Source organism: Alexandromys fortis, unplaced genomic scaffold (assembly GCF_014885135.2).
Source record: "Alexandromys fortis isolate MF-2015 unplaced genomic scaffold, M_Fortis_MF-2015_v1.1 scaffold_162, whole genome shotgun sequence".
Taxonomy (NCBI): Eukaryota; Metazoa; Chordata; class Mammalia; order Rodentia; family Cricetidae; genus Alexandromys; species Alexandromys fortis.
Window position 1 is genome coordinate 1,504,986 of NW_026068033.1, and position 25,086 is coordinate 1,530,071.

At 42.2% G+C, this 25,086-nt stretch overlaps 1 protein-coding gene across 1 annotated transcript in view; it reads right to left on the reverse strand.

The window, feature by feature from the left end:
* Positions 1–24,408, reverse strand: part of Paxbp1 (PAX3 and PAX7 binding protein 1) — a 30,751-nt gene extending 6,343 nt beyond the window's left edge. The window contains exons 1-15 of the mRNA XM_050164761.1: positions 23,936–24,408; positions 22,438–22,566; positions 16,763–16,939; positions 15,494–15,715; positions 14,955–15,058; positions 13,864–14,081; positions 13,163–13,352; positions 9,540–9,663; positions 6,201–6,300; positions 6,000–6,115; positions 4,547–4,746; positions 3,487–3,631; positions 2,828–2,949; positions 2,150–2,226; positions 1,521–1,587 (exon numbers count right to left, since the gene is read on the reverse strand). Of these exons, the coding sequence (XP_050020718.1) occupies positions 1,521–1,587; positions 2,150–2,226; positions 2,828–2,949; positions 3,487–3,631; positions 4,547–4,746; positions 6,000–6,115; positions 6,201–6,300; positions 9,540–9,663; positions 13,163–13,352; positions 13,864–14,081; positions 14,955–15,058; positions 15,494–15,715; positions 16,763–16,939; positions 22,438–22,566; positions 23,936–24,281 (2,337 nt within the window). The 5' untranslated portion in view covers positions 24,282–24,408. The remainder of the gene's footprint in view (positions 1–1,520; positions 1,588–2,149; positions 2,227–2,827; positions 2,950–3,486; positions 3,632–4,546; positions 4,747–5,999; positions 6,116–6,200; positions 6,301–9,539; positions 9,664–13,162; positions 13,353–13,863; positions 14,082–14,954; positions 15,059–15,493; positions 15,716–16,762; positions 16,940–22,437; positions 22,567–23,935) is intronic.
* Positions 24,409–25,086: the final 678 nt, after the last annotated feature.

Below are 25,086 nucleotides of genomic sequence, written 5' to 3' on the forward strand. Positions count from 1 at the left end.
CAGAAGTTCATGGTGAAGTATGACTTCTAAATCAACCCTAACAGGAGAAGGAGACAAATCAGAATTTGTGGTGCTGAGGATGTGCTCAGATGGCACACACCTGGTCCAGGCCCAGTGCACAGCATCATCACAAGTGGTGCAGTCTCAACTCCAGCACTAAGGTGAGAGGACAGGAGTTCATGGTCGTCATTAGCTACACACCAAGTCTGAAATAGGCCTGGGCTACAGGAGACCCCAATTCAGCAACAACAAAAACCCGCCAGAACTTCCAAATTTGGAATACTTGAATGAAAAGTTAAAAGACAAAGCAGAGACAAAAGTTTAAAATCATCACCCTACGTTCCTTTCAGAACACAGAACTCTAAGTTCAATAAGGAAACAGTCAACTTAAAACACCTAAGAACACACCGAAGGCTCAACACTACTAAACAATGTAGAAAATGCAGAGGAAGGATTGAACAGAACCTCTGCACGTGCTGTCGGTGTGAACACAAACAGCCTCTCCTGCTTTTTCCTCTCTACCCCTAATTACTCCAACTGGAGACCATCACAATTCCTCCTCATTAGCAAACCAACTAAACAGAAACAAGAGCTCAACTCTTACACCTGGCACCTTACAGAATCCCCCCCAGCAGTAAAAAGCAGCAAACTACTGATAACACAGAATGCCAGCGAATCTCAAACACTCAAGGAGAGCCAAACTCAGTCCCTACCTTAGACCTCCACTGATAATACATTCTTGCAAAGAAAACCACAGAACACAAACAGGAAGGGGAAGTTTATGAAGATGTCTTTCATCGTGTTAGTGATGACAACTATATTTTATGAAAACTCAGGAAACTGTGTACTGAAAGCCAAATGTGTGTATTAGCCCAAGGGAAAACGGAGAGACAGAATCTGATGGCTTCTTACAACAGATTCTTACATCTTCTCCAGGATACACGACTCTACTGCTCCCTCATCCCACCATCCGGTACTTGTTTCAATCCTAGTCAAAGCCCACTCTCTTTAACTTGGACTCTACTTAATCCTCTTGTACTATAATCTCAGGGTCACTTCCTGGAGAGAGACAGGATCTACTACCACAATGCTAGAGTTGCCCATCTGAGCTCCCTCGGGGACCCTCATCTATCTATACCACCACAGCTGGTATAATCTGTCTGCTATCTACCTGCCGAGTGTACAGCACGCTAGAAAGGCGTTTGTCTTGGCCAGTGCTGTCCCCGGAAGCCCAAGAGGGAGCTGGTGCTCTGGCTGCTGAACACGTCCCTCTGTGTTCAGTGCTGAAGCTTAGTTAAGCAGCCTGTGGTACAGCCTGGGCCTCACTTTCAAATTTTCCTATGAAAACATTAAGCTGAAATAAACTTTTAGAATAATATTTGGTTATAAGATAAAGGTGTGAGTGTGTAATACCACACCAATATAAGCCTACAGAGTTAATAAACAAAAAGTCTTTCAAAATATGCTACATAAAGTCCAAAAAATTATAAATTTTAGATGGTCTATGAATATATACATACCTTGACAGAAGACCAAAATTGTCGTTGAAAAAATAAGTAAGGCCCAGAATTTTTATTTTCTAAGACACTAAAAGAGAAATAAAACACAATCAAATATTGTATAAGTAAATGCTGTTTCATTCCTATCAACAAGAATATCTACAAATAAACAAGATCAGAACTCAGAAGTGTGCAGCTCGGGTGAGGATCAGGACAGAGTGTTTCTCTAGCATTCATCCCAGAAGAAACACACAGCAGGAGTATAAAGAGGGAGAAAGAAAGGGACAGGAATAGACAGAGAAAGGAGAGAGGGACAGGGATAAGAGAGGAGGGATAGAGAGGGAAAAGGAGATGAATAGAGAAGAGAGGGTAGAGAGAAATGGGAGAGGATAGGAAAAATCAGAGAGGACAGAGGTAGATTTTAAAAAAGAGAGGAAGAGTCTAAGCAGAGCCCGAAACACAAAACTGAATTTTGAGATACTAAGAAAGAACAAAGAGCATTATTTGCTTTATTCTGATCAGAAGATCAATCCCTCCAGTCTTTACTACACAAGTAAAGTTTGTATTTCAAGCTACATTTACTTTCTAGAAGCTTACACTCTGAAAGGAAACATGGAATATTATGCTTAATGTTTGCATGAATTACTTACTTTTTGGGATATAAGGGCATAAATACATCATCATCTAAAGTTCTTCTCATCCTCAATAAAAGTGCTTTAAGGTATACCTATAGAGTTAAAAGAATTACATTTGAATTATGTTAAATAATTTTAATACTTACAACTCTACCAGATAACCTCTCAACAATTACTAATCAATAAAGCTATTTACAAATTTTTAAACTCCAAATCTATATAAAGATTTAAAATCAGCGTAGATCGTTTTCAAAATGAGGTTAGTCAAAATTCAACAAGGATGAAAGTGTTTTCCAGCCAGCTCAGTGAGAGAAATTTTACATTTGGGGGTTAATTGTAAGAGTATCTGGCCATTTTATTTATACGATTTAAGTTTCAATCATCAATCATGGACTAATCTAGTGGTTTTACTTTCAATTCTTCTCCACAGTACAGTTTTTACAGGGATGCCTGACCAGTGGAACTGGAATTGGGCTGTGCTGGTGATAGACTAACTGTATCTTTCTTCATAGAGATTTGTACAACTGAAAACTAGCAGTTAATTGTATACATTCCAGGCTTTAACAGCCCGGATTACACAACTGGGAGAATCCAGACCCCTGCTTGATTCCGAATAACCATTCATTCTCTCAAACTCTGGTCCATTTTCAAAAGAAGAAGAAAAAAACTTCCCAAGCATAGGAAGTAAAGTACCTGTGTGTTTTTATTTTCTGCATTGACTACGGAAGGATAGCCATTTATTAATTTTAGTGTGATTCCAACCATTCTTGAAGTCTGTGTTGTAGAAAAAGGATCCCACATGTTCTCAGCTATCACTGTTGGAAGGGAGACAAGATGTTAAAAAAAAACTGCAGCCTACTTTATTGTCAGACAGTCCTTTGGTTATAAATGCGTTCATTTACTTTTGTGTTCTCTTGTATCCCAGACAACCAAAATTTCTAATTAAACTCCAATTTTATTTTTAATTGTGTTTTAATTTTTATTTTTTATTTTGTTAAACAATTTTAAAACAGCTCTACCAGCAAACCTCTCGACAATTAAACAGGTTTCTATAACAGCGATTTCTCACTTTCCAAAAAAATGAACAAAACAAATGTGTATGACTCCCTCAAAATATTCACTTCGGCATCAAGCAATCTTGAGTCTCTGGAACCAACCTACTGCAACTATTGCTCTCATAGTGGTCTTCAAACCCCAGTCTAAGAATTTTCTATCTTTAAAAATCCCTGGGCCAGTCAGTTAAGTGATACCCAACATCGATTGTGTAACGTGTATGATGAAAGGGTCACTGAACAAAGAACTCGAAGCACGTCTGAGAAACCCAGTACAACGAGGTCCCTCCTGATATCTACCTGTCAGCTTGGGAAGAATCACCTTCTCCACAATGGTGGGCAACAGAGCGACATCAACATCGTCCTTCTCTTGTTCTCGTTCTTCACAGCCATAGAACAGCAGAGACTCAAACCACAGCATATATTCAAAGTCACAGCATTTTGCCTAAAACATATTTTTTAAAAAAAGTTTTTTCAAGCATTTAAAACAATGTCTACTTCTACTTTCAGCCACGTTAGAGTTACCCTTCAGCTGGAACAAGCAAGCAAAATATAAAAAAAAATTCAAAATACCATTTCCAGATTAGGAAAAGGACACAGGACCATGATCATGAAAGAAAAGCCGCAGATGGAGCAAACTGCTAGTTCAGGACAGCACATGCAGCAGGGCTGGTCCTACATGGGACACAGCAGTTCTGAGATGCTGGGACAGCAAAAGGTGTTCAAGAAGTCCAAGAAAGCTAAAAAGCCGTGGCTACAGGAAGAAGCTAAATAAAAAATCCTTCCGATCCACACAGCCTTAAGCCTCTGCGCTCTACCGAAACCACATGCACGGGACCAAATTCCACTAGATCGGGCACTTTCCAGGAACTAAGCAAGCAGTTTCTGGAACTCACATTCCTTTAGGTTGTTAAGAGGCTTCATTGAAAGGCCCCTTTCCTTATTTTGAAGTCACCGTGTCAGTAACTTAGAAAGACCCAATCATAACCTCGTCGCCCTCAGGGCAGGAGCTCAGGCTCTCCCAACTCCATCTTCACGCCTAGCAGTGCAGTTCACCCTCTGCACTTTTCATAACCTCTCAGCTCAAGGCCTCATTTTACAACTCTCCTATGGTACTTTCCCAGCAGGGCCCAAGCTCTCCTAGGATAAAAAGACTAACTTCTCTCTCTTCATGCTCGGAACCCAGTGTTAACTTTTGCTAAGAATAAAATTTAAAAACTATTTAAAAACAGATTAACCTCAGATACAGTCTATCTTAACTGATTACAGAGTATGCTCTATTTCCCTCTCTAGCCTTTTAGGCAAAAGTAACCCAAATCCTAGGTTACATTGCTTTTCGAGAGTGTTAGAAACCACCCACCTCAAGAGGAGTCCAGGTGAGGAGCTGCAGCCTGATGAGAGGGTTGAAAAGCTTTGGCAAACAGAGACCAATGTAAGCATCCTTATAGGACGTGTAGTATTTTGAACGCCATGCTTCAAACTGTGCTTTAATGCAGTCAATTGAATAGAAACTCTCAAGGACATCTTCAAAAACTTTGCTGGATTCTTTCAAGATGCGATCTAGAATAATAATAATAAAAAGTCTGAAAGCAGCAGGATACCACTTAAGTGTTCACAGCACACAGAAGTGTACTGTCTTCACTGTTGAGGGAGATCAACAGTACGGCGCTTGTTCCCAAGCCCTGCTATCTGGGGGTCAATCCTCGGAACCCCAATACAGACAGGAGAACTGAAACTTGTTTCCAATTCTTTGTGGAAAGAATCTCATGTTTATAGTGATCCATTTCCAAAGAAGCAATGACATACAAGGACACACAGAAATAGCAAACCAATCAAATGCCAACATCTTCAGTCTAGATGATGGACCAATGCTGAGCATCATCACCCTTTCGAATGTTTCACACGTCAAGTTAGCTGTGCTGATGCACACTGCAACCCCAGCATTTAGGAAGCGGAGGCAGGAAGACCAATAACATTCTTGACTAGGTAACGAGCGGAAACTCAGCATGGGCACAAAATGAGCTAAAGCTAGCCTGGGCTATGAGGCCCTGTTTCAAAAACCACAAGTCAGAGAAACTGAGCCTAGTAACACTAGGAAGCCAAGGCAAAAGGATCACAAGTTCAAGACCAGTCAGGGTAACTTAGAAAGACTGTCTCCCAACATATTTTTAAAGGCTGAGACTATAGTTCAGTGACAGACTGTTTGCCTCGCAAGTGTGAGACTTTAAGTTCTACTTCAATGGGGGGAGGGGGGTCAGAGTTAATAAGGTTCTCTAATAGCACATAGTCACTATAATTCCAAATGACTACAGCCAATGGTGGGAAAGAGAATTTACTTAGGGAACACTCTAGAAATGCCTAGCATACAGCTGTACCAACTCCTACTCTTGGTTGAAATAACACATCACTCTCCAGCTTTAACTTTCAAAGCAGACAGCTTCACTAGGCTGAACCACCGGCTCCAACACATGGTTTATATACAAATATTAATTAAATCTCCCAACACTGTTAAATGGATGTAAAACAGCACCTCACTTATTATAAAAGACACAAAAATTTTGTTCATTTGATGATTAAAACCCACAAAGGCTATCACAATGGCTCAGGGGGCCACCAAGCCTGGTATCCTGAGTCCAATCCCTGGAGACTCACGGTGAAGGAGAGAACCAATTCTTTCAAGTTGCCCTGGCCTCCACAAGCTCATGGTGGAAAGCAGACATACACAAAACTAAGTGTGTTTTTTTTTTTTAATTTCAGTAAAAAGGAAAAAAATTTAAAGTACAACCAAGTAGAGAACAATTGATGAGTCTCACCTTTCTCCAGGTTGAAATTAGTAATGTCTGTGGACGTCTCCTCATCGTCGCTGGAAAGGCCTTCAAGGTGATCCGCCATCTTACCGCTTTGCTCTCTGGCTTGCCTACGGCGAGTCCTAGATAACAAACATTGATTTCTGAATGCGATTAAAAACAATTCCAGCTTTCCTAACAACACACAGCAAGTACTTTCAAAATCACCTCCTGGCCTCCCGCTCTGCAATCCGACGTTTTGCATGTTCTTGATACAGTGCCCGATCACGTCCAAAGGAATCAAGATTTGGTGCCATCAAAGCTTTATCTGTAAAACAACAAATAGCTAAAATTAACAGTCTTCCTTCAACAATCATGAGGAAAGAATTTGCACAGATCAAGCCATTATGATAAGACTGCTTGCTAATCCCAACAGCAAGATTCTGCAATGACTAGATAGGTTTTAAATATAGAACTAGACAGGTTTTTAGTATAGAACAAATCTTGGAATTATTGAGTTTCCATGAGAAAAAGTAGAAGAATTAAAACAATGATTTCTAAGAGCACAATGATTGCTGGGCTAACTCGCTATTTCTGTCTAAATAACAGGACTACCTTATCCTATTACAATGAACAAACAAAAAATTACATTCTCCATGCAAAGAAAAAATGGTATTTTTAAGAAAGATGCTGAATGATGACAATGGCAGCAGAGAAACATGTAGAAAGACATAAGAGTTTGTAGTCAAGGGTTTAATAACCTATGCTGTCTTAGCCCATGGACGCTCACTAACACTGCCCGTAGACTGGCACTCGAGCAGGCACACGCTGCACTCAGTGCTCCTTTCACACCATGCAACCTTGCCACTTTGTGATTCCTCTTAGTAACAGGCCAGCCCCCTGAGAACTCCACGGCAGCGTCCTACCTTTACCTTCCAACCCTCTCCTGGGACATTTATGTCCCAGGTCCTCATCCCAGTTTCAAAACAGTGGCAGTTGCTTCCTTCACAGCATCCACCCTGTTACCTAGGCCAAGGACACAGGTCTGCTGGTAGACAGCTTGCCTGCAGGTAGCAAGACTATTCAACCCCCAGCACCACATCTAGAAAGAGGGACACCCTATAAATTATCTCCCAGAAGCTATATATTAGCTTTGAGGTTCCCTATTGAAACAGTCGCCTGTTTCCTCAGTCTCTTTGATCCATTACTATACTGGCCTTTCTGGAGGTAGTGCCTATTCACATAGAACACAAGATTGGAGAGGAAAAGATGGTTCAGCAAGTAAGAGTGCACATTGCTCTTGCAGAGGACCCAAGTTTGGGTTTCAGTACCCACATCAGGGAGCTTACAACAGCCTGCTAACTTTAGCTATAGGGTTCTGTTTCTGACCTCCAAGGGAACCGGCACTCAGTGCCTGCATGCGCACACACACACACACACACTCATGTAATTTAAAACACAGTAACAAATCTTTTACAAAAGAAAAGCAGAAGTGGAAGCCCTGTGCACTGTGTGAGAATTAAGAGGAGCGTCCACTAGGTCACTCCTACAATGAGGTGTCAGTGGTTCGACAAACTTGCTTAGAGTACGAGGTGAAAGGAAAATGTCTTCTGTAATTCCCTCACTTCTACTTAAATTCTGGAAAATATGAATAGTTATTGAAGAGCAAAACAAAACAGGGGTTGGTGGGCAGACAGACACACACGCAATGAATGGCATCATCTAAAGCTCATGCAGATTGTCCACGGAGATTTTTGCTACTGAAATGAGCAACAGAAAAACAAGCCCTAAATTCTGCTCTGTATAAAATCTCCAAACTATTCTAGAGCTCATTATTTGTAACAGTTGACTTTTCCAAACTGAGTTTTTTATTCTTCCTTCAAAATAGCTGAAATTAGGGTATACTCTCTAGAGCTTACAGGTTAGGTGAGAAACCAAAGACTCAAGATTTGGCTTCCTTCATTTTTGTCAAAACTATATAAAGTAACTGCAGATAAGATCTTATAATCTAAAGAGATAAACCTGATATTGTTCTTTTTAAAAAGGGCAATGAATTGATTCCTTAATATCTCATGTAATTTTCCTTAATTCTCTGTCAATTATATCCCTCAAAAATAGTGATTTTTTTTTTTTACTTTTCCATTGCCTTGTAATACTTTCTGTTTTTCAGTCTAATTAGCATGCATCATAGAACTCACTTCAAATTCCAGGTAACTATATAGTCTCATAGCATGAAGAATAGAATATAAATAGCAAGGATAGTATACATGATATATAGCTCACACTATAAAGTTAGAGGAAATTATTTCCTTTAGATGTACAATGGTTACCTGTAATCTGCCCCCGAAATCTGGCTCTCTGGATCAAAAGTAATCTGGGAGGGACGCATTAGTCATTTAGGTGCCCAATGTCAATGATGTAATTTAAACTTTTACAGCAAAGCCAGGCCAAAGCCATTCAAATGGGTCGCAGCTGAATGTGCATGGGTCAGATCTGAGAACCACTATAGCTTCTCTCTATGCCTCTCCAACAGCCATCAGACACACAGGAGGATGCTCCTCATGGAGCCAGTGCCTGACTGGGAGGATGGGCTGTGTACTGTTCTAAAAACAGCACTGGGTTCCTTTATGAATCATTCAGAACAGCTGTTTAACATGCAGATTCCTGGACAGGAAGAACCTAGAAGAATCTCCAGGTATGGGACCAGAAGATCTGCATTTTAAAAGAGCACGTCAAGTAACCGTGATACAGAGACGGCTAGCACAAAGAAACCACGAGAAACCACACCAGGAAGGTCCCAGCAGACCACCCAAGAATATGGAGGGCCATGAGGAAAACGGAACTAAAAGGTTTTCCAGGGCTTCTGGCTAAAAAATCTCACCTACAGGAATTTTTAAAAGTTTTCAATTAATTGGGTTTTTTTTTTCATATTTTATGTCATACATAATGTAATTAAATTTCTACATTTTCCAAAAACTTCAAGAATTGTAGACATTAGCTGACTAAAATAGGAAAATATGTAATACGTATATGCAGGAAACTAAAAACAAAGCACATTTAAAAAGAAACATAGAAGTATTTGCTTTACCCAGAGGGCCAGCACCAAACTCCTCTACTCTTAAAGCTATCATGTGCCGCACAACACAGCCTCCTCAGCCCTCCTCCCACAACTCCCAAGTCCCTAAATTCAGCATCTTACTGTGATCAAAACCAGCATTTGTATCAGTGTCAAGAGCAGAATGAAATTAGAGGTGGGGCGGGCTGTTCATTAGGGCAAAGAGACAGTGGTTTAAGATAAATACTGATCATGTACTTGCTATGCTCTACAGGTGACTGAAAAGAACATCCAGGAAAGAATAGACGGAGAGAATATTAGTACATTTTTCAGCTCCTTGGTTAGGTCATACGGATTCTTAAACATAATCCAAGTCCATGCGTTACAACTTTTGACTACCTAACTGATGGACTAGGAAGCTCTTTAAAAGAAAACGGTCTAATTTTCAATTAGGCTGCACTAAGTAAACAAGGTTGTTTAATGAAAAATAAAAACCTTCAAGATGGACTGACTTGAATGGCTTGAAAACTCCGAAGATTCATCTTTAATATCATCTTGTCGTCTTTGGACAAGGCGGGAAGCTCGCTGTTTGTACAGCTGATGTATTGCTGATTCAAGTTCATTAATCAGTGGCACCTGTAAAAATACAACACACTCCGTAACACCAAACTCCTCGGCTGTTACTCATCTGAGGGTTCCATGCTATTTCCGGTTTCTGAAAAAGTACTCTATGGACAAAACAAGCATGAGTCCCACCGTGACCAGCGCAGGGCAGCGCAGCTCTGAGTGAGGGAGCACCGCTGCTTACAACTACACGTCCAGTGCCTGGTCACCACAGCAAAGGGACTCAAGAAATGGACCGCTTCTGTTAACAGAATAAGGAAAAGCTTTGGGCGCTTCATCTTCAGAGAAAATGTGCGTATTTAGGAGTCTTCTAAGTTTACATTTTAGTTTTCCAGCAACATGAACTACATAGATAGCAATTTTGTAGGTTTCTTTTTCTATTTTTATTTTTGAAGATGAAGTCTCTCTATGTAGTTTCAGCTGGTTTAGAACTCAATATGGGCCCAAGCACCCTCCTGTTGTATCTTCCTGAATGCTGCAATTACAGGCACATACCACATTTGGTAAACTTTCTGGCTTAAAGGATTGTTGTGTTATGCCAAAACCTGCTACAACGGCCCTACCTATGGTAGGTAACAAGTCTGTCTAGCTGTCAGGCTCTAGGTTGCTGCACCATTTACTTACATACACCAAAGACACTATAACGTCACACTAGTGTGCAGCTCTACTGAATATCCTAAAGAGGTAAATAAAATTTCTAGCTATAACTAACCAGTCTGAAATCAAACTCTGAAATGTCTCTCTTCCTAGCAAATATTTAAGTTTTCTTTATTTTGTAATAAATCTTCACAAATTACCAGCTTTCAAAGTCAACAGAATTTTCCAGCCTAATACACTTAGCTAATTTACTTAATACAAAATGGATACAAACTTACAGAACATAGCATCTAAAATTTAAAAAACCAGAACATCTTTCTTTATAAATACTTTTAAAAAACAACCAAATGCTATGAAACTTTCACAAAACACTAAAGGCTACCACACATACCAAACAAACCAGAAACTCTAGTTTCCTGGTGGTTAGTACAATTGAAAAACACTGTATTTAGAGTTTGGGAACACTGGCAACAAGCATCTTCCTGAAATGAACAGACTGTACATGGAAAATAAAAAAGATGTCTGTATACAGCAGTTTATACTCTTGCACAACCCTGCTGTGAAAGTGGCAAATGTTCAGAGAGGTCAAACTGATGGAGGCACGTTGTTCTCTAATCTGCCACACTAGAGGCAGCAATGGCCCCAAATCAGCAATGCGTGTTCTGTGGTTTAAAGTCACTATCTAACCTAAAACTTTATGTCCCAATCACTGCCATACCAGTGTGACTTCTCATTTAAACTCACACAACCTCCTTTTCACAAGCATGCCAGACTAAAGACATCCCCACTGGGAGAGCTCAAGCCTGCGCTGGCATCATAAAGAGTTTACAATACTGATTTATCTCAAGAGTTTGCACAATTTCTTTATCCGCTCCAAAATAAAAGTTATCATTATTACTATATATAGGAGCAAATTTAAGAAGAAAAACACAACAAGATGACTGGAGGGGAAACTAAGGTATGGATGTTAGAATGATTTACAGATAAGTTTAAAAATCACCCTGACTTTAATAAAGAGGAACAAAAGAAATGTTTAACTTATTCTGAAAAAATATTTATACTACATAACTAAACACACATTCATATCTAGCCAATTATCCCTACTTTTAAATTTGAATTTTCAAATACTCTACGGATGACAACTGATGGCAGAATTCACTCAGAAGCACATACAGCTGGCCACATGCATATGAAGAAGCGAAAATGAAGGGAAGTAGGTGTCTATGAAATACGGGAATACCTGCTCCTTTTACTGAAAATGTATTCACTATGCAAGGCTTCAGATCTGGTACAAAAATATCAAAGTGAGTCTATGGCCACCTAGTACTACCTAAGCAAACTTCTCCAGGAACATGGCAACCATGGCAATTAAGGAGAGGAAACACACTAATAAATCAGCAACAGACACTATGTACTACCATATTTTCTTAACCCAGGGATGACAATCTAACTTTACATGTTAGCATTATGCTTGCAATTGAGTGCCTAAGTCTGTAAGTTCTCTGAAGCAAAAGTCAAGACAGTTAAAGCAGCAGGTCCCAGAGACCCCACTCCCACCCCCAACACACAGGCACACAGCACTGTTTCAGGTCCCAGAGACGACTCCCACACACAGCACTGTTTCAGGCAATGGTCCTTATTCTAGCTGGCTCTGGCATGTAGGTCCCACTTCCAGTCTTGTCCCAATCCCTGCTCAGCAGACAGCCGAGCTCGTGCTTTCTGTCTGGCCCCAAACAACTGACCTGCCACAAGGACTATCACACTGCAGGTGCTTCTCCAAAACCGCAGCAAACCGTACTAAGTGCTACAAAAGACAAGATAAATGCTACCATCCCAGACCTGATCACACATAACTGGACCAGAAAGATCCATCAGAGAGACAAGTCTAACTACTCTTTTGAAAACCCTTGGTTTTATTGTGTAGTGGAGCAAACATTTTACAAAATCATCCAACTATACTTTACACTTAGAGATCCTAGAGAAAAATCTCATCAGCAATAAAGGAAAATATGCCTTCCTAGCTGACATTCTGAAAAAGAATATTTAAGGATCATGAATTTAATATTTTTCAAAGATAAGGTGAAATGCATGAATACTTATAAACCAATCCATCAAGCCAGACCCCTATTTTCTGCATTAATTTTACTATTGTGTATGCATGCATGATGTATGTGGATGCTTTGCCGGTGTGTGGGGAGGCAAGAGGACGACGCTAGGGAGTCGCTTCCCTCCTTCCATTCACAGGGCGCTTGAACAAGAGGGAGACCTTCACCTGCTGAGCCGCCACCACTCCTCCTCCCACCTCTAAAACCTCTAAATTATCACTGCACACACCTACACGACGTGTGTGGAGTACACTTATCTCAAAAACAAACCAACAAACAAACAGGAACTTACTTGGGAAGTTAGCATATGCATTATTTAAGTGTACTCAAAAGATTGCATCAATTGTCATACTAAAGCAATGAATCCAGAAGAAATGAGCAATGTTCAATGAATAAAAACTTATGATAATGAATGGCTTCTGGAATGAATGAAGCATTGGTTTGGTTAGATGAAAATTACTAACAGAAACAGCACCAAAATATAGTTTAAAAAAGGCAAAACAAAACTTGTCATATAATGTACTACTAATAATTACAAAATGTTTACAATCACCAAAAAAATAAAAATAACTTAGGCCTGAACCAAAAACAAAAAACTGCTAGGTGAATTCCTTTTTTATTCTACCAATTAGTTGCAGGCCAGCAATATTGGTACAAGGCACTATGTTGCCCTTAACCAATGGCGTAAAAATGAAACACTTCTAAGGCTGAGCACATTATTCTGAGAATTACAAGATGCTCTAAGAAAAGCTATCTAGGCCTCCTTATTTTTGCCTTATTCAAAGAGATTAGTAATTTTGCATTCTTACCTTTTCACTGAAACACTCAAGCAAGTCTTGGACATACCCTCGCATTTCTTGCAAAAATTTATACCGTTCACCAATACCCCCAGAAGACCCTTCTAATCTCTCAATAGCCCTGGTGGAGTCCACTCGGCTTTGCAGGTGTTTCTCATGCTGCTGTCGATTGGTTTTGTGTAATTCTTTCATGGAGTCCAACCTTAAGAACACAAAAGGATAAATATAACACATTTACATCGAGACCTCACTGTTTTCGGGACTCTTGCAATAGTATAATGCATTTTAGTTCCACTATTAGAACAAAAAAATATTTGGAATGGTTTCGTCTGTACTGCTTTTCTTATAAAAAATTAATAAAAAATAAATTTAAAAAGGCAGTTTACAGACTTCAAATAGTTCTTTGGAGGGCTACCCAAAGTATCCTGCTTTGTGTCTCCCCCCATCTCTTGACTACTCTTTCAGAGTCCAAGAGGTGCAATCAGCACTGTCTTCGACAAGCTCATGGAGTGGCATTTTAATAACTTTGAGGCTTCCACAGGAGTAATCCAAGAAGGTAGCAGAGCAAAGCATGAAGTCATCTTCTTTTAGCTTTTGAAGGTGGGCCAGTGAGTCTTCTTTGCCGGCATTCTGCATCGGCTACCCCAGACTACAAGTTGCCTGAAGGACCAGAAAGCAAGCGGACAGGTCTTTAAAAAGTTGATCTGCCCTACCTGTCTTTAAGCTGTTTCTTTACCAAATCAATAGTAACGGGAGCCATCTCATTACTGGGAGTTTTGAAAGGGACTGTGTTATCTGATTTTTGAGACTTGGCATCTGATGATCCATAGGCTGTGTAACTATAAGGTATGCCATAGGATGCACCGTAAGGCATTGTCTGGTAAGTGTTCTGGTAGTACACATTCACTTCAGTGGGCTGACTTGCTTGAACCTGAAAAGAAATGAGAAAACTCAGCTAAACTTAAAATATAAAATGTGTTATAATAAAACCAAAAAAAGCAAAAAGCAAAAGCTATACCCAGTTCCCAAATAGAAATTAAAATAAATGCAGAATTCTTCAAAATCAAATGAATATAGAGTTGTATAAATTCTTAGTTCTTAATAAAAATCCCTGGTTTTATTTCTAATGATTTACAGAAATATAGATTCCCAGAAGTTAAAGATGGAATGATCCAGGTAATATTTTATCAGGATAAGCGGCTTGTCTGTGCTCAGAAAATAAACAGGCAATCAGAATTTACAACTAAGCCTCCTGCCACTAGCCCAAGGCTTTCCCTATATTCTGCTCTCAACACTCCTCACACTACCAGTAAAATCACTCACATCATGCAACTCTCCCCGGGCTGCTACAGAACACGTGATTGGAACTACTTTGGAAGATATGTTTGATCATCTCATTCGTTTGCATACCTGGAAAACTGTCTTTGGAATTAAAACAGCAGCAACAGCAACAAAAACCCCAACATTTGGATCAAGGCAGTATTCTCAAACTTTTGTCACAATTTACTAAGTGAGTGCCGGGCCCAACCCCCACCTTCCGACTCTGGACTGCCTTTGTAATGGGCTTCCAGATGCTGCTGCTGAGGACCAGTTGGAGAAACTGGACATTTGTCCACCATTCTTAATACAAAGGGAGAATTTAAAGCAGTTTAGATAAGGGCATTATGAATACATAAGGCACGCCAATTCTGTGATCTCTGTGAAATGAGTGGCGAAGGCTCACTGGCTGATTGCACTGTAACAACAGTAACAAAACCCTCCCTTCTACTTCTCTTTTCATGTTTAAAAATCTAGGTTTTCTTACCTGAGGAATATTGATTCCTTTTCTAATCTGCTCCTGCTCCCACCGGCTGAGTTCTTCGTCTTGTTCTCCAGTTACTAAAGCATCATCGTCACTCCCCTCAATGCCTGCAATCGTAACAAGAGAGTCAACATCCAACAGCAAGAAGGGAAAGATCCTGTCCTGGTCACAAGTGCTAACACATCCATTTTCATCTAGTTGACACTTGGTTCTTTGAAGGGAAAGCAGTATTTAATGTTATGCTCACAATCACTGGTTTCTTAGTGTCGTTTAAGCTCAAAAGCAACTCTACAAAGGGAAGCACAAAGCCAACAGCTTAAGAATACTTAAATAAATTTCTATTTATATAAATATAATTTATAAATTATATAAATTTATGCACAAGCACTTAAGACAATACTGGTTACCCAAGAAATGCTGAAAAATTATCAGCTATGGAAGACACTTGTACTGGAGCAAGAGCAATCCTCTGAGGCAAGGCAGTAAAACGCAACTGTGACAGTCTCAGGCCAGCGTGCTTGCTATCAATTTCCTCACGTTACCTATTTCTTCGGCGATCTTCTGTCTCTGTGACTTTTCTTTCACAGAGAAAACTATCCGGCGTTTCTCATCATCATCTTCATCATCGCTGGCATCATTCTCATCCTCTCTGACAAGGCGGCCTTTACCAGGCTCATTATCATGAGGGGTGAAATCCCCCAGTTCCCGGGCCATCTGGCGCTTTTTCCTTGCAGCATGGATGAAAGCTGCATCTGGGATTTCTCCTGGAAACAAAGGTCAAGAAACATAAACACAGCAGTAGCTGAGTAGGAAAAGTAAACCCACCAGTCTTGTCAGCATCAGCGCCAAGGCTAACACTGCTCCTGGTGTCTCTTCCTAAAGCCTACATGCAGTCCGACTGGTGAGCTGGTGAACGGGCTCAGTCAGTTTCCCCAGGCCAGCAGAGGATCTTAGTTTATAAACTCAAGTGGTATTTCTTCACAATTTACATTTGGCTACTTAAAGCACTATTTTAATTTTAAAACCCATTAGCTAGTGTACAGATTTGCAAGTTATTTCGCCATTTTTTTTAAACTTGGATTTTTTTTAATTTAGATATAAAGAGAAATCATACTTCGAGGGAAAAAGACTTCTTTTCAAAAATTTATTGTAATAAAAGAATCTTTTGTACTTTCTCTTGGCCTTTTAAGTTTTTTTTTAATTGATTTTTACTGAGCTCTACATTTTTCTCTGCTCCCCTCTCTCCTTCAATTCCCCCCCCCCACCCCAGGTCTCCATGTTCCCAATTTACTCAGGAGATCTTGTCTTTTTCTATATTTCCAAATTTTTTGCAACTTATTAAAGTAATAGCAATTAGTTGTGGTTTTTGTAGAAGTTATAAAGAGTCTTTATCTAATGGAGGGGTGGAAAAGAAACCAACTGAGATAAAGAAAAGTTTTAGGACCATATGGCATTTATTAAGTTCACTTGTTTCCCTTGAGGAGGGGCTGGAGAGATGGCTGCTCTCCAGAAGCCCAGTTCGGTTCCTGTCCCCCATATCAGGCGGCTAAAAACCACTCTCCAGCCTCCTTAGGCACTTCCTCAGGTACCTGTCTGTACTCAGCATGAACAGACCCATACACAGATACACACATATACACACAATTTTTAAAGTGTGTTTTAAGTAATAATAAACTTGGGAAAACTTCAGTTTTACATTTACAAAAAAAAGAGCCTGCCTTTAAAAAGTGTTCTAATTAGAAACACATTTCCTTAACTGTCCTCCTATCGTAGTTATCCTGAGGCTGGGCTAAGAGATACTAAACACACACCTGGACGAAGAACATTCAAAGACGATAAAGCATTTGAGAAGGTGCCACCAGCCTTGGGCTTCTCCTCCTCCTTCTCACTCTCCATGTCCATCTCATCCTCACCGTGCTCACCGATGACAACTCCATCTTCTTGACTTGTGTCCTTAGCATGGCATGCTTTGTCTAGAGGCTGGTCATCTGAATTTTTAAAAACAGCAATTGAATTTTATTGGAAACAAAAGCTGATAAACTATCAATGCACTTTTTATTAAATCATGAGCTCAAATCCACTAAAACCTGCATTATTTCTAGTACTTAAAAACTTCAGTCATGAATATAAAATAGCACAGTAGGCGTGAGGGTAGGGGTAATACAATACAGAGAAAACAGGGATAGGGATACAATACATTATAGTTAATTCTTTGAGAAAGTTATCAAAATTTGTAGTATCTTTCTCTAAAACTCACTGGTAATGGTTTTAGAATTTAACTTTATTATTCTTATGTGCAGGTGTGTGTGTGTATGTACACATGGTGCAGGTATGTGTGTATGTACACATGGTGCAGGTGTGTGTATGTGTATGTACACACAGGTGCAGGTGTGTGTGTGTATGCACACACGGGTGCAGGTACCCTCAGAGGCCAGGGCACTGAATCCCCTGGAGATGAAGTTATAAGCCATTTTAAGGCGCCCCATGTAGGTGCTAGAAACTGAACCCAGGGCCTCTGTAAGAGCAGTCAGAGATCTTAGCTGCTGAGCCTTCCCTCCAGTGCCTGCTCACACTTCATTCCATTTTCCACTGAACACGACACCCATTCAAGACAGTTTTCTGTTGAGAACAAAGTTTTTGATGGTTAAGAGTGACTGTATAAATATGACTTTTCATCTAGAAGAGACTCCGACAATTATACTCACACTGTACAAACCTGACCCAACTGTCACAACTCAACGTTAAAGACTATGCCACGAAGTACAGAAAACCTGATAGTTCTGAACGCCCAGAACTGAGACAGAAACAAGTAGAAACTACATGACACTAAGAACAATGACATGGAAAGAAAGCAGGGAGGAAGCTGTGGAGTACAGACAAAGCCTAAGCTGAAGGCTGATTTAAGACTACATTCCCACAAGGGCATCACCTTTGTGATAAATGGTCCTGGTTTCTAACACTTAGAACTAACGTAATCTCTACCACTTGTTCCAGGCAAAAATCAAGAAAATCCCAGTGTTTTTACCTTGAACCACTGACCTTGATAATGCTTACTCTAAGAGCAATGAGTACGGATTAAAGAGCAGTGCAATACTTTACTCTAAAAAGATGTTCTCCACAGCTTTCTCTTCTGGACTTGGAAGGGCCCTTTTACAGCATGCTGTCTGATCCTGTTAGCCACTTTGCCCAAGTGCAGCCTGAGGCCCAAGACTTCAATCACATGGTTAGATGAAGTACCATTTTCTTTTTATTAAAAATTTATTTTGATACTCATTTTTCATGTGTGTGGGCAAATATTTCCACCGTGTACATATAGAGGTCAAAGGACAACCAGCAGGAGTCAATTTTCTCCTTCTACTGTGGGTTTCTAGGGACTGAACTAATGCTGGCCACCTTGGCAACAAGCCCCTTTATCCACTGAGCCATCTTCAACTCTGATTTGTCTATTCCCTTCTCCTCCAAGTCCAAAGGCTTCTCTGACTAAAATCAGATCTGACGCACTCAAATCATGTAAGATTCTATAGATTGTAAGTGTTTGTGTGTCACCTTGGCGATTTACTGCTGTGGTAAATAACACCTAACTTGAAAATAAATGAAGATGGCTCAGCAGATCCAGGTGTCCTCGAGCCTGATGAGCTGAGTTTCGTCCTCCCTACCCATATGGAAGGAGAGAACTGACTTCCTGAAAGTTATCCTCTGACTTCCACATGCACCTTGTAGCATGCATTGCACATACATTCCAAATAATTTCAATTTAAAAGATTTTCAAAGTGTATAGTTCAGTACTAAGCACACTCACAGCACTGTGTAACCATCACTAATAATTTTATTCCCATTACCCTTCACACACTGTTAAACTGAAAACACACCTATGAGTCAACACCAGTTTACGTGCATAGTCTAGTCTCTGGAAGCCTTCCTTCTAACAGTGGTCTTTGACTTTTTTTTGGGAGGGGGGGCGGCTCGAGAATGGGTTCCTCTGTGTAACAGCCCTGGTTGTCCAGGAATTAGCTAGCTCTTATAGACTATGCTGGCCTCGAACTCACAGAGATCCCCGTTTCTGCCTCCCCAGTGCTGGGATTAAAGGAGTGTGCCACCACTGGCAGGCTTGATCTTTGACTGTTTTATCGTCTGTAACTGAAATCACACTGCATCCATTGGCAATTAGCTGCTTTGGTAGACTGCCCCAGGTTTAGTCAATGACAGTCTGTGTCAGACTCTGCCTCCCAAGCCTCAGTGTCCCACTGCCCGTCCACACACACTAAGTTGTCGTCTGCAGATGGGCTGCTGTTCCATGTGCTGCTGCTGTGAATACCATGAATACGGGCATACAAATCCCGCTTCAGGAACTTGGTTTTGCTTCTTTTCAGCGTGGGTTACACGTGGCACTCCTGAATCTTCTACTTTATTCATATTCCTCTGTCTAGCTCTTGGCAGCAACTATCCCAGCTATTAATTCTGACCAAGTACTTTCAAATCAAGTCAACTGTATTGGTTGTTTACCTTCCTCACCAACAGTGCATAAATATTCCAATTTCTTTGTATTATCAACATTTGCTATTTCCTGAGGGGTTTTCCCTTTTCTTTTTTTAAAAACAGGCATCTAATGGGTACAACAACCCCCAGTTGGTTCTCAGCTAAATGTTACTATATGTATAGTATATATACAGCTTTTGTGTATGCATATGTACGGGGGAGGGGGAACTAGTTTAGTAAATACATCTATGTATTTTTTTTCTTCCAGTACTACACTTCAAACTTATGTGTATACATTGAGTTCTATGAAGAACAAATTCAGGTAAGGAGAGCAGAAAAATAAATAGCAAATAAAGTTTAACAAATAAAATTTGTTAAAGTAGATACCAACACAACACAACACTCCAAACAACACAGTTAAAATTCGTCTGTACATTTTAAGATCCCACGAAGCTCGTATGTACTAGATCATGACTGCAAACATTACACGGGCAAAGCACAGAGACAGCACTTCTGTTTGAGGCTATGTTTTCCTTTTAGCAATCCTCTCTCCCCAGCAATGCTAAATTAACACTGTTTAGGCCTCTACCTATGAAGCTGAGGGTAGGGCTCAGTTATTATTTTGTGCAAGAAGCCCTAGGTTTGATACCTAGGACTGTGGCCCACATTTGAAAGGGGAAGCAGAGGAACAAAACTCCAGGTTACCCTCAAACTCCAGGTTTGAGGCCAGCTGGGGCGGGGGGATGCTGCTTTTGCCTGAAGTTAATTCAATTCATCTTTATCTACCCAAGTACTTAGAGGAACAAGGAGTTCTAGATGATGAACAAAAGCTTCCAGGACTGTCATCTCAGGAACAGCAAGGACACACACCAACACAGACTCTTCCTCCAAAGAGAACACGAAATTCCCCAATGATTAAGTAGCAGAACTTGGAGAGGGTAGAAGACCGAAGGTCACAAAAGATGGCATTAAAAACTTCCTATTGGCTTCAATTCAGAGCCCGACAGTATGTGGTGCACACACCACCAGGCCTTCCTTACTTTACACTTTGTGATCTTCCAAGCACTACTCCACCACACAAGATGGCTCTCAACTACGGGGGAACATGCAGCAGTTTCCAAGTGCGAGAATAGAAAGTTCTCCTAAAAATACTCTCCCCCAATCTGCCTTCCCTGTACCAGAACATAATCTACAACAGTTCTCACTTTCTCTGGCACAAAGCTTTAATTTGGGTGCTTCTTCTAGCAGCAAAAGCATACAGAAAGTATACCTATTTTCCCTAGGAATAGTTCTCAAATAAGCCAGTTTCCACATCTCCCACACCCACAGCAACCACTACATTTTTGTTTGTTTTTTTGGTTTTGGTTTTCCAAAACAAGGTTTCTCTGTGTAGTGATGTAGGTGGGTCATCTGTCAATGTGTTGCTTTCATTGGTTAATTAATAAAGAAACTCCTTGCCTGATAGGTCAGAACATAGGTGGGTGGAGTAGACAGAACAGAATGCTGGGAAGAAGGGAAGTGAGGCAGATGCCATAGTTCTCCTCTCCGAGATGGATGCAGGTTAAGATCCTTCCCGATAAGCCACCACCTCGTGGTGCTACACAGATTACTAAATATGGGTTAAAGCAAGATGTGAGAATTAGCCAATAAGAGGCTAAAACTAATGGGCCAAGCAATGTTTAAAAGAATACAGTTTCTGTGTAATTATTTTGGGTAAAGCTAGCCGATGGCCGGGAGCTGGGAGGCGGGAGGCGGCCCGCAGCACCTTCTACAGCATAGTCCTGGATATCTTGGAACTCATTCTATAGACCAGGCTGGCCTCAAACTCAAGAGATTCACCTGCCTCTGCCTCCTAAGTGCTGGGATGAAAGGTGTGAGCCACCACTGCCACCCAGCAACAGCAACCACTTTGAACCCGCTGACAATTGCCCAGAGCCAAGTATCACTCTTACTCAGCTCACTAGTGGCACTGTGAATGCGTCAGAGTTGGCCACTGAGTCCCAACTGTCCCAGGCCTCAGTCTCTCCTCGTGCGAAGCCTGCTGAGCATCTCTAGGCTACCACAGAGTTGTATCGTGGCTAGCAGCTTCTGGAGCTCCACACCCTTTGCCATCCGCCAATAATGCGGCCTTCACACGCAGACCCCAAACTACTTGCTTCCATCAAGTGGATTTGCTCTTCATCCTTGCTGGCACTCGGATCTTGTCTTCTCGCTGGGGATCCTAGCCACCAACTACCCAGATCCATGCCCTCCTTCCCGAAACACAGTCCGAAACACAGTCCGCGGTCATTCTTTAGCCTACTCACTTGGCTAACACTTCTGCTGGATAATGTTACATACACGCTACATACTATCATCTCCACAACTCCATTATGCATTTGACATACAACAGCACTCTTATTCATGGCAAACCTGTAGCTGAGAACCTAAGAAACACTTCCTTTAATTCTACAGAATAAAGATTTCTCTGAAACATCTGCACAAGAGTAACTTAGATTATAATGACTACACACAATCATACAAAAGAACTGCTTGAAGCTTTAAGCTTTGGACCAGGCTTATTGGTGGAATGTTTGCCTCCAGCGAGAGAGAATGGGAGTTAAGGGAAAGCAGATTCAAACTGGGGTGTGGAGAGGAAGATGTACCTGGTCTTGTGTCAGACACGGCTGCTGAGAGCTGGTATTAAGTTACTCTATGGGAAGTCCTCTAAGAGTTACATCTACAATGGAAATGCTACCAAAGGAATCCAAAGACTGTCTCTGTAAAATAGTAGTACAGGAACTTTTAATAGCACTAAGGCTGTCTCTAGGGCTGAAACGGGCAATCTTTCTCCCTTCTCCATACAGCAGCCTCTACACTAGCAAGGATACAGGAGCCAACAGCCTAGTTAACAAAGGGTGTGAAAGCAAAGACGGAACAGCACTGCAACTTCATGGAGACACTGGGCAGAACACACTCACCATACAGACCGCAAAGTTCTGTGGGAAAGAGACAATTATTCAGTACTTACTGTCAACTGCTGTGCTGAGTTCTGTCTTGATCTTTGATTTTTCAAGATCTTCTTTGTACTCTTTCTTAAGCAATTTAACTATCTTTTTGCTGTAACTTGATTTCTTTACTTTAAAAACTTCTTCGTTTTCTTAAAAAAGAAATGAAATGAAGTCTGAAGCAAGCAAACTCAGAAAATATTTTCCTTTCCCCATGTTTTCACACGCTTGAGTTCTCCCAAATACATTTTCACATGCCAAAATCACTAAGGCATTTAAAATTTATTTCAATCTATCATAGTCTCAAAAACTGATACTGCCAATCTTGGTGGTGCACGCCTTTAATCCCAGAGCTAGGGAGGCAGAGGCAGAGGCATCTCTTAAGTTACAGGCCAGCCCGGTCTACAATGTGAGTTCCAGGGCAGCCAGAACTATAGAAAGAGACCCCATCTCGAAACAAAAAAAAAAAAAAAACAACCTGTTATCAGTCCCAGAAACTAAATGAAAATTTGAAAATTTTAATGGGTAGCCCGAGCAAAATCTGTTAATTTTTGGTTTATTTCATCTATCCCAGTCAGAAAAAAAATTAGAATGTTTCCTTAAAATATTAAATCATAGAAGCTGAAATAATATACTCCAAATTACTAGGTTCTCCCGAGTCTGAGTAGCTCTTATCACAATGAGTTATTTCAAGAATATGCCTAAGTACATCATTTAGCAAAACTGAGTTTGAGTCATTTATTCCTCATTTTTTATTTGAAAATCCAAGTCAAGAACAAAAACTTCACCAAACCGCCGATTTACTACCAAAGTCGGCCTGCACCTCCGGTTCAAACAGAACAGCCGGGAGGCCAAAGACAAGGCATGCATCTTTCTAAAAACACGGAAGCATTTCAGAGTCATGACTCAAGACTCGAAACTCATCTCACTTTTCATAATTTTCAAATTGAGATGCAGGGAAAATTAACACTCAGAAATGTAAGCCCCCTGCGGCCTGATCTCTCTTCTTGCTCCAAGAGCCAGGAGCTAGCGCGGCCATCTGCTCCGCCCATTTACTTCAACCGAGAGACCAAGACGAACGACGAGGGACTGATTGGCTCAAGGTCACTCGGAACCAGGGCTGGAGCTCCACCTCTGGCCCCTGCCCTAACTAGGTCCACGTTTGCAACAACCCGACTTCTTGGTCAAGGATGACGAAACCGAGGGACCACCCAGCCGCAGGTCCAGAGGCCTGCAGAACACTAGGGGCAGGAGCCCGGCGAGGGGCTCGTGGAGTCTGAAACTCGCGAGGCACAGAGGAGGCGGGCCCGGGATCACCGGGCCTTCTTCACCTGCACTCACGGTGGCTGAGCGGATCTGACAGCCTGGAGGAGGGCACGCACCGGCCGGAGTCGCCTCGGCGGGTGGCAGCGCGGAAACGCGCCCCCAGGCCGAGCAGAAGGCCGGGGGCGGAGAAAGGGGCGCGGCGGCGGCGAGGCGAGCTCGGGCTCGGGGGCCCGCGTGGGCCGGGCGGGGGCTTACCTTCCTCCTCGTCCTGGAAGCTCAGCAGGCTGGCCCTGGGCACCTCTTTGTTCTCACGAGGCCTCTTGCGCTGCTTCAGCCCGTTGCCGGGCTCCGCGCCGCCGGAGATGCCGCCCCCGGTCTCAGCGCCGAGGCCCGGGGCGTGAGCGGAGGACGGCGGAGGCGGGCCCGGGCCGAGCAGCGACTCTCCCGCGGGGGCCCGATCGCCACCGCCGGGGCCCGGCTCTTCGCCCGAGGCCGGTGGCGGCAGCAACGGCGGCGGCTCCTGCTCCTCATCACGCTCCCGCTCCTCCTCCTCCGAGTCGTTCCGCTTGCGCACGTTCACCCGCCGGGCCTTTCGGAACATCCCAGCCGCCCGGCACCGCGCCTCCGCACCCGCTCGCAGACCGGGAGGACGAGAGAGCGCGGAGACCGCGACGGCGCACGCGCACTCGCTGCAACTCCGGCCGGGTCGGCGCGGCGCTCGTCTGCGACCACGCACCCCCGAGTGCGCATGCGCCCTACTCGCGCCCCCGCCCATCCGGGCGGGGTTTCTCCGCCCTGCCCTCTGGCGGCCCGGAGGACTGTGGGCACGGAACCCGCCCGCTCCCGGGTTGTTCCACAGATCACAAAGAGGATCATCGAGATGAGAGGAGAGAGTATAGTCTGTCGCCTCCCAGGATATTGCTGCAATGCGTCTTCCGCGCTTACGCGAAGCCTGCGCGTGTGGAAACCTCCCCGCGGCACGAGCAGGGTAAACAGAGGCCCGAGGCCCGGGCGGGGCGAAGAGAGGGGAGGAGCCGGCTAACTTGGGTTTGGGAAGGGAAAGTGCGTTCCCATGGTTACTATTCCTCCTAATAATGAGAGGTGATGCTACTATATCATCAGTAAATCTATTCATACTTCCCGTTTCTGCAGTTTATGCCAACGTAACACTCCAAAGACATAGTATAAAATCCCCCTGGGGCGAGCCCCACAGATCAAAAAAAAAAAAAAAATGTGCCCAAGTGTCTCTAGGGTGGCTCATCCCAGAGGTTAAAGTGGTAGAGAGACCCTATCTCGAAGAAAAAAAGAAGGGAGGGGGACCGAAGAAAAAGAAATGAGAGAGAGAGAGAGAGAGAGAGAGAGAGAGAGAGAGAGAGACTGGCAGTGGTGGCACATGCCTTTAATCT